This window comes from Antennarius striatus, chromosome 20, assembly GCF_040054535.1.
Source record: "Antennarius striatus isolate MH-2024 chromosome 20, ASM4005453v1, whole genome shotgun sequence".
Taxonomy (NCBI): Eukaryota; Metazoa; Chordata; class Actinopteri; order Lophiiformes; family Antennariidae; genus Antennarius; species Antennarius striatus.
In genome coordinates this window covers 18,843,433-18,858,091 of record NC_090795.1, presented here as the reverse complement: position 1 = coordinate 18,858,091, position 14,659 = coordinate 18,843,433, and the positions used below count along the sequence as shown (strand labels likewise).

The 14,659-nt window shown below is 50.4% G+C and overlaps 1 protein-coding gene across 6 annotated transcripts in view; it reads right to left on the bottom strand.

The window, feature by feature from the left end:
* Positions 1–2,255: 2,255 nt before the first annotated feature.
* Positions 2,256–14,659, bottom strand: part of znf438 (zinc finger protein 438) — a 62,695-nt gene continuing 50,291 nt past the window's right edge. For all 6 annotated transcript variants that reach the window (XM_068343572.1, XM_068343570.1, XM_068343571.1 and 3 more), the window contains 2 exons: positions 4,834–6,595; positions 2,256–4,690 (listed from right to left, as the gene is read on the bottom strand). In XM_068343572.1, the coding sequence (XP_068199673.1) occupies positions 4,063–4,690; positions 4,834–6,569 (2,364 nt within the window). In that variant the 5' untranslated portion in view covers positions 6,570–6,595 and the 3' untranslated portion in view covers positions 2,256–4,062. The remainder of the gene's footprint in view (positions 4,691–4,833; positions 6,596–14,659) is intronic.

Genomic DNA, 14,659 nt, shown 5'->3' with positions numbered 1-14,659 from the left:
GACAAACCTTGGTAGAGACGGACTTTCAGTTTTTAGCAGCTGCTGAGGCAGAGGGTGTGAAGGGGGGGTGCTTTTGGTAACAATTTGCAGACTCATCACTAGATGTCACTGGATCCTCCCCAGAGCAGGGGCTTATGGGTATTTACCCATTATTTTCCAGCCATCTACCCATCCTAGCGTCCCAGGTTTTTGGTACCCATGAAGGTTCTGGTCGCTGGACTCAACAGACGTTATGACACTAAGATCCATTGGATGGAGATGCTGGTCCGGGGGACGGGTTCTGGTTCTGGATCTGGATCTGGAAGGGCTCGTACCCCAGAGACTGCTGTGATGTATCTGTGCCCGTTTACCCTCCTGAGGCGTCTGCTCCATTTAGAGCCACGGCCGAGCAGATCGATGCCTTTCCAGCCGCCATCAATTATTCACCTGATCAGTCCTGATACTCATTAGATGACTAATATGGGGGGGGCGGGGGCTTTGAAACCTGACACTGGCAGGCAGCGAGGGAAGGATGGATCACAGCTCCAGATGGAGAGCGATGGAGCAAGAGTTCAGAGATGTGGGATTAGCAATTTGTACATGTAAGTCCTGACATCCAGTCCGTTTATAAATCTTTGATGAAACCATAGAATCACTTTGATGAATGTGCACATGTGTCACGACACGCCACACGTGCCGACAGCGGCTTCACAGATGTTAGCGTGTCGAGACGGAGTGAACACAGCATCAGCGGTGAGAAGGTGGTGAAGCTCCCATCAGCCTGGGACTGGACTCACGTTACACCCCCTGAGCTGCTGGAGAACATCTGTGGTCAGTGTGGGTCACATTTTACTGTCCAATAAATCTCAGGCATTCCTCCAGTGACGCCAGTGGTGTTGTTCCCCGTCTCCTGCTGGTTGGGGTCTGGTTTCTTCCTGGACCAGTGGAACAAACAAACAGGTCCTCCCCCAGATAAGAACATTCAATCTGCTCCAACATTCCTCTCTGGCTCGAAAAACCTCTCATGAAGGCAGTGATTGTTGGTCCCTCACCTTTCTCGCTCAGCTGTAGCCCGAGTCCTGCTGGGGGGGCAGGGGTGTTCAGAGACTCAAAGAATGAGAGACAGAAAGAGAACAGCCCCCAGTTCTCCCTCGTTCGCACTGATCAGTACGAGCGGGGGGGGGGTTACTTTGATCTGCTCCGTCCCCCTGAGAGCCGTGGGGGGGTGGGGGGTGACGGCTGTGGTTCACGTTAGCTCTGATTAAAGGGAAATATGCATCAGAGTGTAGCGCTTTCCTTTTATCCGCGTTCGCTACGAGGAGCGATGGCGACGCCTGATCGGCGCCGAGACGCGCTGATGTTCCAGCTTCAGCTCCGCTTCAGCACAAACCAGCCTGAAGTTGATCTGAAACCTCAGAGTTTGAAGAAGTTGAGAGGTTGACACGCAGCTCCAGGATGTTTGGTGTGAGGGAGGTGAGCTGTTGCATGTCAAAGTAGAAGAAATTACCCCAAAAGTGCCCTTTGACCTCTGATACAGGGTCACGTGCCTCCAAATCAATTAGAGCTCAGGTCGTGCATTCCACAGCGGTGTGACACGATCAGTGTGACACGATCAGTGTGACACGATCAGTGCACGCAGCGTGGAGAGAGACTATATTGTGTTTGTTCAAACGCTCGTCGTCGTCTGAACGTTCCTTCAAGCTCAAACCTCGTCCCCACAGGAGGAGAGGTCACCATTATAGTGATCACACTCGCTGGTGAGGCTCTGCTGAACCAGCTTTTCACTACTTCTCTGGAGTAAAGGGCTGTTTTAGTGTCGTCTGGTGAACAGACCGTGATTCCATCGCTCCCTCATGTTTTCATGGCGTGGATCCAGACGATTCACTTCAGGGTCAATGAGCTGAAAGACGACGCTTCCAAAACGTTCCTGTTTTTATGATGGTCCATAATTAAGGCCGGTTTATGCTACTTACCACTTAGCTACAACGCTACGCGCTTGATGAGCTGGTGGACTTCCCATGATGCACTGGGCTTCTCTTCTGGTGGGCTGCACCATGCAGCTTTTCTGTAGTTAAAATGGATCCTGATGGGCCAAACCAACAAGTATGGAGTCACACTGAACATTTAAGGTTTTGTCCCACTTTGTGAAAAAATAAAATCTATTATAACATGAGTTGCATGAGGAAAGCCCTCTGCATTGCACAGGTTCTAACATTACACAGGTTATAACCACTGTCTACAACATCCTGACACCCCCACGTGAGTCTGTTACATTAAAGCACATCTTTATTGTCCTGATGTCAGGCTCTTCAGGAAGTCACAATCACAAATACTTTCAGCCGTTTTTCTTGTCAACATCAAGTGAAGAAAACAACATCACCAAATCACTAAAGGTGAATTTTTCCCTTTGTGTTTGTGCCAACAGTCATGTTTGTTGTTGTGAGGAAAGAACAGTCTGAGCCTGAATTGTGTTACTGCTTTACGTAGAGGGCTGGAGAACAGAGGGAGGCTGATGTAACGCAGCACTGGTGAACAGTAGTGAATGCTGTTGTTCAGACACGTCATGTGATTTGAAGAGTTTCACTGTTAAAGTCAGAAACAAAGACTACATGGCTTCTGCTGCCTGTTTAGGCAATGATATATTCATCTGCCCCCCCATGACAGAACAAAGCAGCTGATTCACTAGTTACTCTATGTAAATATATATATCATTTCTCCATATATACTCTATCTATAGAATTAGTCTATATAACATACATATAGTTCTGTTTAAAACATTCAGGTACATTCACTTGCTCCTGTTGTGTTCCTTTGTCAGATGAAACACGACCACAGACACGTGTTGGCCGAGCTACTCGCCCCCTAAACGGCCCCCAATCAAGAAGCAAGACATGAAGCACCCCCGACTGGAGGAGGCCAACAGAACAAATGTTTGGCCGCTGGTTCTCTGAGGACCAACACAAGCATAAATATACTAAAAGAGCTCTGTATTAATCTAGAGTATAAAATAGCATATTCTTCTGGACTTGACAACAATTTATAGTAACTCTAATATAATCAGAGTCTGGATGAACACAACTCCACAGGTGTGTACACAATCTGACAACAAACAATAGGCAATTTGACAAAAAACAAAAAAAAACAGTATTCTGTTTGTGGTTAAAATGCTTAAACTGGCTCTACAATCACTAGTGTGAACAGACCCTTGGCATATCACAGAATACACACAGTATAGCTACAGTCCACAGGTCACAGAGAAGCCGGTCTACAGACCACCACACTGACGACAAGCCACGTTACGCAGAAACACACAATCTTTTCAAGGCCACAAGAATGTCGGGTGGGTGCTGGTTAAACGTGTTCCATCATGGCCCCCAACGGGTACACCACCCCATTTCTGCCCTCAGGACCTCTGCCGGGGGGGTCATGTTTGCACCCACGTCCTTTTAAAGGGGCTGTTGAGCCTCAGCTGAGGGATGCATTCTGATCGGCTCTCATTGGCCGCTGTGACAGGAAGTAGTGAGTCTTTGCTATTAGGTTTGTCTGTCTAACTGAAAGGATGAGGTAAAGCACATTACAACACTCACCTATAGTGGTATCCAGCAGGGCAGATATGATGGGAACACTGGAATAGTCACCTTTGAGATTTCTGTCATTTCTCTCCCTCAAACTCCCCCAAAAACCTGTGGCACTGACATTAAATTAATGAAAGCAGATCATCTGCATGGCCACACATCACTAGAGGTTAGCTTGGGCAAAATGATGGTTAACAGTTTCACTGTGTTACCCTTTTAATATTGATTACTTTTAATATTACTTTTAATTACCCTTTTCATAACATTTAAATACGCGTAGGAAACAAAATCCAATGGGATTTTAAGAACATTCCCAAAAATAAAAAACAAAACAGTGCAATAAAAATAACAACATGAAAAATAATGTTGTCTAAAAAATTGGACTCTCACTTAAAGAGAATAACCCCCATGAATGAAAAACAAGAATCAGCTTTGACCATTGACTCAATATCCTTTAATCCTTTTAGTCTTTTGGACCCCCCCCCCCCGGTGAAGGATGACACATGTGCTAGAACCCAGAAGGGCAGTCCTCCCTGTGCTGACTGTGTGGACTGAGTGGGCTCAGAGCGGGGCTGTCCAGACCCCCGGCCTCGCCCTCCTCCTGCCCCGGGTAGGAGCTCAGGGCGTCCCACAGCAGACCGGGCTGCTCGCAGTGGTGGCGACTCATCCAGTGCTCCATGACCCCCTCCTTAGTGTCCAGCTGGGCACTGCACAGCACGCAGTTAAAGGCTGCCCCCGCCGCCAGGACCCCCAGGCTCTCCCTGCCGTGGAGCGCCGCCCGAGCGCCCCCGGCGTCCTGTTCTGCTCCCTGGTGGTGGGACATCATGTGCCTCTTGAGCTTGGAGAAGGAGAAGAACTCCTCATTGCAGTTGCCACACTTGACCAGGTTGCGCCTCTCGTTGAGCTGCCTCCAGTAGTGAGCAGCGTGTTTCACCAGCTCGTCCTCGGCCTCACGGCCCCCCCGCGGGTGCTGGCCGTCGTACAGGCGAACCTTGACCTCCTCCCCATGGACATACATCAAATGCATCTTCATGTCGGCAAACGTGGGAGTGATGGCCTGGCAGCGACCACATTTAATCTGCAGCTCCACTGGATCTTCACGATCCTGCTCATCCAGCGGCTCTGGAGAACCGGCCCTGGTGAGGAACAGAAAACGGTTTTATTTAGACACCCGTACCTTCGGTGTGAAAGAAATAAGCCATACCTTAGATCACGTCATGTAAACGTTGAGCTCTGGACATGAAACCTGCTACAATAGAAGTTCTTAAAAGAATCTCACCCCTCCCCGGAAACGTGGTCCTCATGATGGCTGATGGATGGCTCCACAGTGAGCACCACCTTATGGACCTCCCTCAGATGACTGAAGTACACCCCCACGTACCCAAAGGCCTTCTCACAGAACTCACAGCCCAGAGATCGGCGCGGGTGGAGTTCAGAGTGGTGCAGCTTCATGTGGGTGCTCAGGCTGCCGGAGTGGGCGTAGGCTTTGCGGCAGACTGGACAGACGTAGGGACGGGTGTTGGTGTGGCTGTTCATGTGGCTCTGGAGGTGATGCTTGAACTGGAAACAGCGGCTGCAGGTGGGGCACCGGTGGAGGGGGCGGCTGCCGATGAACACCCGTGAGTGGGAGGAGCCTCTCAGGTGGAGGGTGACCGGGGCTGGGGGTGAAGTGCAGTCCAGGGTCTTGGTTGTGGGTGTGGTGGGGAGCTGCTGACCGAGTACCAGCTCCGGCTCTTGGCCATCAGGGGGAACTGAAGGTAAACTCACCATCTGAGGAACCGTCTCCATCAGCAGCACGGGCTTGGGTCGGATGCTCCGGTACTTCTTTGAAATGTCCACTTCTTTTAGCTTGGAGCCTGGAACAACTGCTGCTGGTTTTTCAGGGACCCTTCTACGAAAGAAAGATAAGGACCTCTTCTTTCTGGCCTCAAAAGCCAAGATGTCTTCTATCGTCTTCCTCTTCCTCCCCCTCTTCTTGCTGGGGGGCTTCTGAAGGGTTTCCAACACAGGCATGAGGACGGTCTTCTCCTGGGGCTGCGGACTGCAGTTTGGCACGTGTTTATGACCCCCTGACTCAGCTGACTCGAGGGACTTGGGTGTAGCTTCCAGGCTTGTTAGTCCTGTTGGGCGAGAGACACTCTTCTCTGGTGAAGCACTGCTGAGCTTGGTGGCTGGGATGAGGGTGCTCTTCATTTTAGAGTAGGGCAGGATGGGTAGTTTCCCCCTGGGGGGAGATGGAATAATCTGGACTGCTTTGCTGAAGATGGCGGGGGACAGGACGGTGATGCTGCTCTGGGGCTGGGCTGAGGCAGGCTTGGGTGGGCAAAGCTTCACTGCAGTCTGACCGTCCAATGATTTGCCGGGGGAACTCTTGACAGCAGCAGGGGAAAACTGGAGGTTGTGAATAAGGCCAGCGGTAGGAGGTCTTTCAGAGCCCTCTGGTGTACGCTCCAGCTGAGAGCCAGGATAAAGGACAGCGTTATCTGGGAGTAGAGCCGTGATAGAAATGTCAGAGGAGGCTAGAATGACACTTTCTGAAGGCTCCTCTTTGGGTACGGGGGCTTCCTTTGGGTCCCTGGGTTCCTGTTGTTGCTTCATCACTGCTGATGGCCCACATGCCACTGACTTGGTCTGTGCTGCCACACCAATCATGGAGGCTGCTTTCCCCCTGGCACCTAGTGGCGCGGTAATGCCCTTATCCGTCATGCCCTTACTCCTCACCGGCTGGTACCTGGGAATGGGCAACTTAAGATTCTTCTGAACCGACTGGGTTTGTTGCTGGGGTGTCTGAGAGGAGAGGGAAGGAGGCAGAGCAACCAAAGAGAACGTTCCATCCTGACCAGCTATTTGCATCAGTGCATAGTTTTGGGTGGGCACAATGATTGACTTGGGGCTGGAGGCGACGGTAGCCTCAGGGAGGGCAGAGGAAGGCTGGCAGGACAGGACCGCAGGGGAGGGGGCCGGCACCGCTGCTGGGGCCTTAGGGGCGATGCTTCGGAACTGAAGACTCTTCATTTTACAGGCTGGACTCTGGCTACCAACTGAAAAACAATCACAAAAAGAAATACAGTTTCATTAGCTATTGGACCAGGATTAACTGAAAGTAGAAAAACTAAATTTCCAACAGTGTAGACGGTGGTCCCCAACCTGCTTGGGGACCTGACAAGCGCTTAGCTTTGACCTTTCAGGGTAGGTAAAGGTTAAAGCTATGCACTCGCTTTAATCTATGGTTCAAAGCGAGTGCAAAGCATTGACCTACCCTGAAATATCAAAGCCTTGCACTTGTCAGGTACTACTTTCAGGTACCCTGACCAACCCTGGAAGTAGGTCGGTGTAAGTCGTGGGAGGTTGCAGTCTCTGACTACATTGGTTCTAGTTTATTCTGTGTTAGCGGCCGGAGCGGCCCCTTTAAGAAGGTAGTCATGTGACCGAGGCCGGAGCGACCCCTTTAAGAAGGTAGTCATGTGACCGAGGCCGGAGCGGCCCCTTTAAGAAGGTAGTCATGTGACCGAGGCCGGAGCAACCCCTTTAAGAAGGTAGTCATGTGACCGAGGCCGGAGCGACCCCTTTAAGAAGGTAGTCATGTGACCGAGGCCGGAGCGGCCCCTTTAAGAAGGTAGTCATGTGACCGAGGCCGGAGCAACCCCTTTAAGAAGGTAGTCATGTGACCGAGGCCGGAGCGGCCCCTTAAAGAAGGTAGTCATGTGACCGAGGCCGGAGCAGCCCCTTTAAGAAGGTAGTCATGTGACCGAGGCCGGAGCGGCCCCTTTAAGAAGGTAGTCATGTGACCGAGGCCAGCATCTCCACCAGCGTCAGAGTGACTCAGTCAGACGTGGAGCAGAGAATCCATCATTCAGAACTAAACATCATTCAGAACCAGATCAGGAAGAAAACAGAAACAATGGAGGTTCTGGATTCTGTCTGTGTGACCCGGAACCAACTGACCTACAGACAGACTGACCCACTGACCGTTAGCGACTGACCCACAGACCCACTGACCTACAGACAGACTGACCCACAGACAGACTGACCCACTGACCGGTACCGACTGACCCACAGACCCACTGACCCACAGACCAACTGACCCACAGACCCACTGACCTACAGACAGACTGACCCACTGACCCACTGACCGACTGACCTACAGACCGGTACCAGTTCACGACCCGGGGGTTGGGGACCCCCTGTGTAGACCATGACCTGCATCAGGCAGCTCGTTCTCCGTGTCAGAGTTTCTGTGTAACGTCTAGAATCTCCCCATCAGTTACGATTACAGGACAAATACAAAATTAACTGAGATACTCACATGAGTTCTTGTATAAATGTGACTTTACTACACAAGGCATCAACTTTTTACTTTCTTATGAAACACACACACACACACACACACACACACACACACACACACGCTTACATGTCCTATACGCATGAACCAGTGAAGCATCAAAGCTATGCGCTTGCCGGACCTTCACCGGATTAGACCTCCCATCCCCCCTCCACTGACCAGCTCTGCAATCCGGCCGCAGGAGATGTGGATGCCCCCCAGCAAAGACCAGGATTTACTTATCAAACTCTTCACAAACAACACTGTCGGGGTTGTGGGACAGACATGACGCTGAGTGGACGGCTGTGAGGACGGCGTTGATACGAAATACTGCTGCAGGCTGACAGGAACATAACCTCAGAGTGAGGTTTAAACAAGTCGGCATTATCTAAATCCAGCACTCCGTTTCCATCCATCAATCAAAAGCCACAGGTATGACTTTGAAAACATAGAAAATTCCCTTCATTTGTATCAATACTGTACCTTCATAATCAAAGAGAGGAGATCACAGCGGAACGCTTCAGAGGCCTGATTGTAAACAGACTCGGGTTTGAATTTCACATTACGACCTGACTTTCTGCTGCAACATTTGATACAGGCAGAGTTCCAGCGCCGCTCTGGAATTCTAATCAGCATAAAGCGAACAATCTGGTGTCACAAAGGCAAATATTTAACAACAATTTCTAAACAGAAAAAAACCCAAGTGATCATTTTCAAAGCGGTGGGGGGGGTGAAGCTTTACACGCTCACCAGGATCGAGTGGAGCTGCAGAGGGCACACTGTTCAACAGCTGGAAGTGTTTCTGTGCAGATTATTTATGCAGGACCCCGCCACATTACCACTCCATAAAACTGGAGATATTCCCCTCGGTGTGGACAGTTGACTCCAGTTTGACTGTGACTTTGGCTGAACAGAGTGGAATAAAGCTGTGGGGTGTGTTCCTCTGGCCGTTGAATGAAATGAGATAGAATCATGGATTGGTGAATAATTCTGGAACATTTTACAGTTGGACATGGAGAAAAAACGGTATGACCACACAAAGAAGCAGCCAGTCTGCCCATAATCCTTTAGTCACAGACGACACAGCAGACACCACCTGACAGCAAACAAGCTCCGTTATCTAATTCTGTCTGCAGAAGTGAGAAGAGTCATGGACAGCGTGGTCACCGCAGTGGATTCAACCTTTAACCTTTGTTTCCTCATCACATGCTCACCTGAAAGAAAATCAGTCATGAAAATCAATACAGTTGATCGAAACAATAAGTGCACGCAGATTTCCTCACCACCAACCTAATGTGGTAACTAATAACACAGGATTAGCTCGCTAACACAAAGCATGTCCCAGATGTTGACTTTATGTATTTACACTTCATTCATCAAGGTGTTGGAACGTCTGATCTGATGGTGTTCACTGATGCTTCTATCATTGATCTGTGTTCAAAGCATCGGCACGCAGACAGCAGAACAGAAATGATGCTGGTAATAAACTTCAATCTACACTTAAGCAACGCAGCTAAATACATGGAGGGGCAATTATCCCGTCTAGGGTAGTGAGAACACACTGGAAGTCACAGGAATGAACTTTTCCTAATGATCCTGAATGTAACCCATTTCTTCATTCACTGAAACACATGTAAAAGAGACCACGCCCTCTTCTCACACAATTTGCATGTATGTTTTTCAGAAGGGGTCAACCTGTTCCAACAGCTGTCAGCAGCACAGATGGAGGACAGGAAGAGCACAAAGCACCACTGTGGTACTGGTTTCCACCTCATTCTCCTCTGAACTGAAGGTTCAGGAGCTGCTTGGACGTGACCACAGAAGACTTTCACATTTCAATGACGTCAACAAGAATCAGCGTCGTGACAGAAACACAAAACTAGCGTGTCAGCCCTGATGTCATGTTTACTTCACAGCCAATCACTGGAGTCGATCGTACTCAGTCACCTGACAACGGACTGAATGCTGGTAGTCAAAATAAATATAAACGGGTGTTAATATTATACACAACAAGAGGGCAGGGAGGGGGATGGGAAGGGTCAGGGTTTGCGTGATGTCAGCATCATTCTCTCCAGAGGAGCTTCTTCTGGCAGGGGAGGACAATGAGAGACCAATGAGAGGCTAGACGACTCATAGTGTTCAGTCAGGGGGGAGAGCCGCCCTCCATGATGAACCACAGAACAGAACACCACCCCCACTGAGAATGCCTTGGTTTCTAATGTTTTCTACTGTTTTAAAGCCAAATCACATGACCTGTTCCCTCTCGGCATGAGAACATCCACCTCACGCTGTCCAACCCAAACGCCACGCCTGCTGCCCCGTCTGCTGGGATGTTGGAGCGTCAATGACTCACCAACATTGTTCCTGGTCACAATTATAGTTGGAGATCTGATCTGCTGCCCCCACCACCTGAACCAGGTGCAGGTGTTTCAGTGAATACTTCACACTATAGTGAGTGTGGGGAAAGTACACCTTTTTTTTTCCAGCGTTCCAGAAGAGTTTAACACTTTGTTAAGAAAACATTCAGAAGGTGAACCGTAGCGTTCAGAGGACGCTCCTGTTAGCTGAGTACACTACTCACAATCTGATTGGACGCTCCTGTTAGCTGAGTACACTACTCACAATCTGATTGGACGCTCCTGTTAGCTGAGTACACTACTCACAATCTGATTGGACGCTCCTGTTAGCTGAGTACACTACTCACAATCTGATTGGACGCTCCTGTTAGCTGAGTACACTACTCACAATCTGATTGGACGCTCCTGTTAGCTGAGTACACTACTCACAATCTGATTGGACGCTCCTGTTAGCTGAGTACACTACTCACAATCTGATTGGACGCTCCTGTTAGCTGAGTACACTACTCACAATCTGATTGGACGCTCCCGTTAGCTGAGTACACTACTCACAATCTGATTGGGTGCTTCACTTCCACACAGCAGGCAGAAGGAGAATGAACGAGGTCACAGACGTTACTCAGTATGCATTTTAAACCCTGACCACTCCAATCCCACTGAGGTCAGAGGTCAGCGCTGGGGTGAGGCAAAAACCTGGTTTCAGGAAAGAATGTGAGTCTGAGGGGGAAGGGGAGACAAAAGGTGGGGGTGACGCACAGAGACAGATTATCAGGTAAAGCCAGCGGGGTCAGAGGTGAGACGCTGCTGTTTATGCTAGAAGCGGGTCGGGGGTGAGCAGGAGGGCAGCGGTCAGGCGTCCACCTGGAACGGAATGAAACGGCAGGATGGGACCCAACAGGCCACGCCCACCCACTCCAACGTCCAATCACACTCCTGGTGCAGCTACAACTGGATGTCTTAGCAGTCAAAACAACCTGTCTGTTGTCAGCCGCTGACTCCACCCAGCCAGAGGTGAAAACGCTCCATGAGGTCAGAGGTCAGGTCTGGAGGAGCGTTACTCTGTGAGGTCAGAGGTCAGGTCTGGAGGAGCGTCTCTGATGCAGGGGGAGGGTCCACGTGTTAACACTAACCAATCTGACAGACGCTGACATGGTCGGCCAATGGACACAGCCTCTTAACGGTGTCCAACAGGATCAGCGGGGGGGGGCACCCTCTCCTCTGTGGGGAGTTTCAGAAACCAAGTCTGAGGCCCCGCCCACACGATGACAGATTTTTTTTGAAAACGCATCGAAAACGATTCGCGTCCACACAACAGCGTTTTTAAAAAAATCTCCGTCCACACGTAAACGCTGCAGCGCGTTTTGGAGACAGCTATAAGCATGCCAAACCATGTGGGGGCAGTATTGAGTCAAATTTTATCCAACAGGAATCCTCCACGGGCCCATAAATATGACGTCAGAGAGGTTTTCGTCGCGGTTTTAAAAAAATCCACCTCGGCCAGCGTTTTCAAAAAGTCGCGTTTTTAAAAAGTTCCGGCATCGCGTGGACAGGGCCTGAGAGATTAGAGGAGCAGGCGTGTTATCTGACATGGGGGGGACACAAACGCTCCTCTGGGACTCCCCTGTGTGTGTGTGTGTCCTGCAGAGGCCAAACCCCCCAGGTTTCAGCCCAGATGAAAGGCCAGGATCTGGGGCAGATAAGAGGGCAGATCACAGGGGGTCGGGGGGGGGGGCAGCTGTGAGCGGCCATGTCCAGCGGCCCTCGCTCACACACACACACACACACACACACACACACACACACACACACACACACACACTGCTGTATGTCATCTACTGTCACCTGCACAAATCAATGCAGTGGAGAAATCCATTCCAATTAGGAGCCGCTGCTCCTCCACGCGTGTGGATGGAGATGAATCCATACAGAAATCCCCCTGCTGACTGGTTCCTCCTGGAGGACAGGGGGGGTTGAGAGGCTCCAGGTTTGGCTCACAATGATTTGGATCAGAGACAAATAAATAAAACCCGTCCTCAAAATCATTTGTGTTCGTTGTTAGAACCAATCCAGGGCGGAGGAATCCCTGAAGGAGGGGTCACTGCAGGACAGTCCCTCATTAAAAACAGACCAAAGTCCTTTGAGGGCAGGATGCTGTAAACCCCTGGCAACCAACGACCTTTGACCTGATGTCCATCAAGGACATGTGTCATCCCTGGGAAGTTTAACAACTTCAGTCATCCATGCTCAAAGATGAACTAAATGAGCACATGACTGCAAACACACACACACTGTTCGCTGTCAGACACCCCCCCCCCCCAGCTCTCACCACCACCACCACCACCCCCTCCCTGCTTCACGGCGGACCAGGTAAGAGGAGAATTCAGGAAGCTTCGGCCCCGAAAAGCAGCAGGACCAGATGGGGTGAACCCCCATCTACTCAAGATCTGCGCCGCTGAACTCGGGGAGCCGCTACAATGGGTGTTCAACCTGAGCCTGAATCTCAGGAAGGTGCCCCCTCTCTGGAAGACGTCGTGAATCGTTCCAGTTCCCAAAAAGAACCGGCCCAGCGAGCTGAACGACTTCCGACCGGTGGCGCTCACGTCGCATCTGATGAAGACTCTGGAGCGGCTCTTCCTCAGTCTCCTCAGGCCTCAGGTGCAACATGCTGAGGACTCTTTACAGTTTTCCTACCGGGAAAAGATCGGCATGGACAGCACCAAGCCCACTCGCACCTGGACAAGGAAAGCGGCACTGTGAGGATCCTTTTTCTGGATTTTTCAAGTCCCTTTAACATCATCCAGCCCTGTTTCCTACAGGACAAACTCCTACAAATGCAAGTGGACCCCGCCCTGGTTGCTTGGATCCAAGACTACCTCACCAACAGACCACAGTTCGTCAGGCTAAAGAACGCCACGTCTGACACTGTGGTCAGCTGCATCGGTGCTCCACAGGGGACTGTCTTGTCCCCAATCCTCTTCTCCCTGTACACAGTGGACTTCTGCTACAACTCAGAACTGTGTCTTCATCCAGAAGTACTCAGACGACACAGCTATTGTGGGATGTATCAGGGACAAGGAGGAGGAGGAGTATAGATGCCTGGTGAAGGACTTTGTTGACTGGTGTCACAGCAACAGTCTGCAGCCCAACACCTCCAGAACTAAAGAGCTGGTCATTGACTTCAGGAGGGACAGACCCCAACCTAGACCAGTTCTGATAGGAACGGAGGAGGTGGAGATTGTGCAGACCTATAAATATCCTGGGCGGTGGCTGGACAACACGCTGGACTGGACCAGCAACACGAGGCAGCTGGACCAGAAAGCTCAGCGCAGGATCTACTTTCTGAGGAGGCTGAGGGCATTCAACGTCTGCAGGAAGCTCCTGTGGATGTTCTACCAGTCTGTGGTCGCCAGCGTCCTGTCGTTCGCTGTGGTGTGTTGGGGAGGGAGCGTGACCAAGGCGGATCTCTCCAGGATGGAGAAGCTGATCAGGAGCCTCTGGCAACGGTGGCAGAGAAGAGAACCTTGGACAAACTGCTGGACATCATGGACAATGTCAGCCACCCTCTGCACACCGTTACCAACAACCAGAGGAGCCTGAGAAGCCTGAGCAGCCAGAGGCTGAACTGCTCAACTCCTCCCTGGGGGAGATGAAGAAGAAGAAAGTCCACAGGAGAGCTGAGGGACGACACAGACAATACAGCAAAAACTATACAAACACTATAGACATTCACTATACCCATACCTAACCAGGCCTGTTTTTATTTCTATACCTATTTTTTATTTTCTATTTATATATTCTTGATGGGTTATTATTCCTTTTATTTGGTGTTGTACTACTTTCTATGTGCTGGTGCTTTCTGTGTGCTTTTTCTGTGTTTTGTGTACTCACTGTGCTGTGTGCGACGGAGAAGTTAATTTACCTGATGGAACCTCCTTAAGGGATCAATAAATATACTCTACACACACACAGAGCTGACTGGTGTTAGACGTAGAGGAGAGGTGACAGCAGTTTGTGTTAGGGTTAGGGTGTGTTCAACTGAGACCTTGAACACACCTTGCAGCGTGTGTTCAAGGTCTCAGCTGTTAACGTGGCCCCCCCCCGTCAGACAGCCAGCAGTGGTAACGTGTCGTCCCCCCCCCCAGACAGCCAGCAGTGGTAACCGTCCAGACTTTACTCGGTGCTAAACCTTTAGCTGACCTTTTTCTCTGTGGTGACATGTGGACCCCTGTGAACAGGTCACAAAGCACTGGAGAATGACAGAGAGCTGGGGGGGTGAGGGCCGTCAGAGCAGAGACGTCCCCACGTTTATGTGATCAAATGGTTGAAGATGGTTTTTTTTGTGGGGGGGGGGGGGGCTTCCATATAACCCACTGGCTTCCGATGATGTCTGTAACATCGATGATATTTTTCAATGACCATCTGGA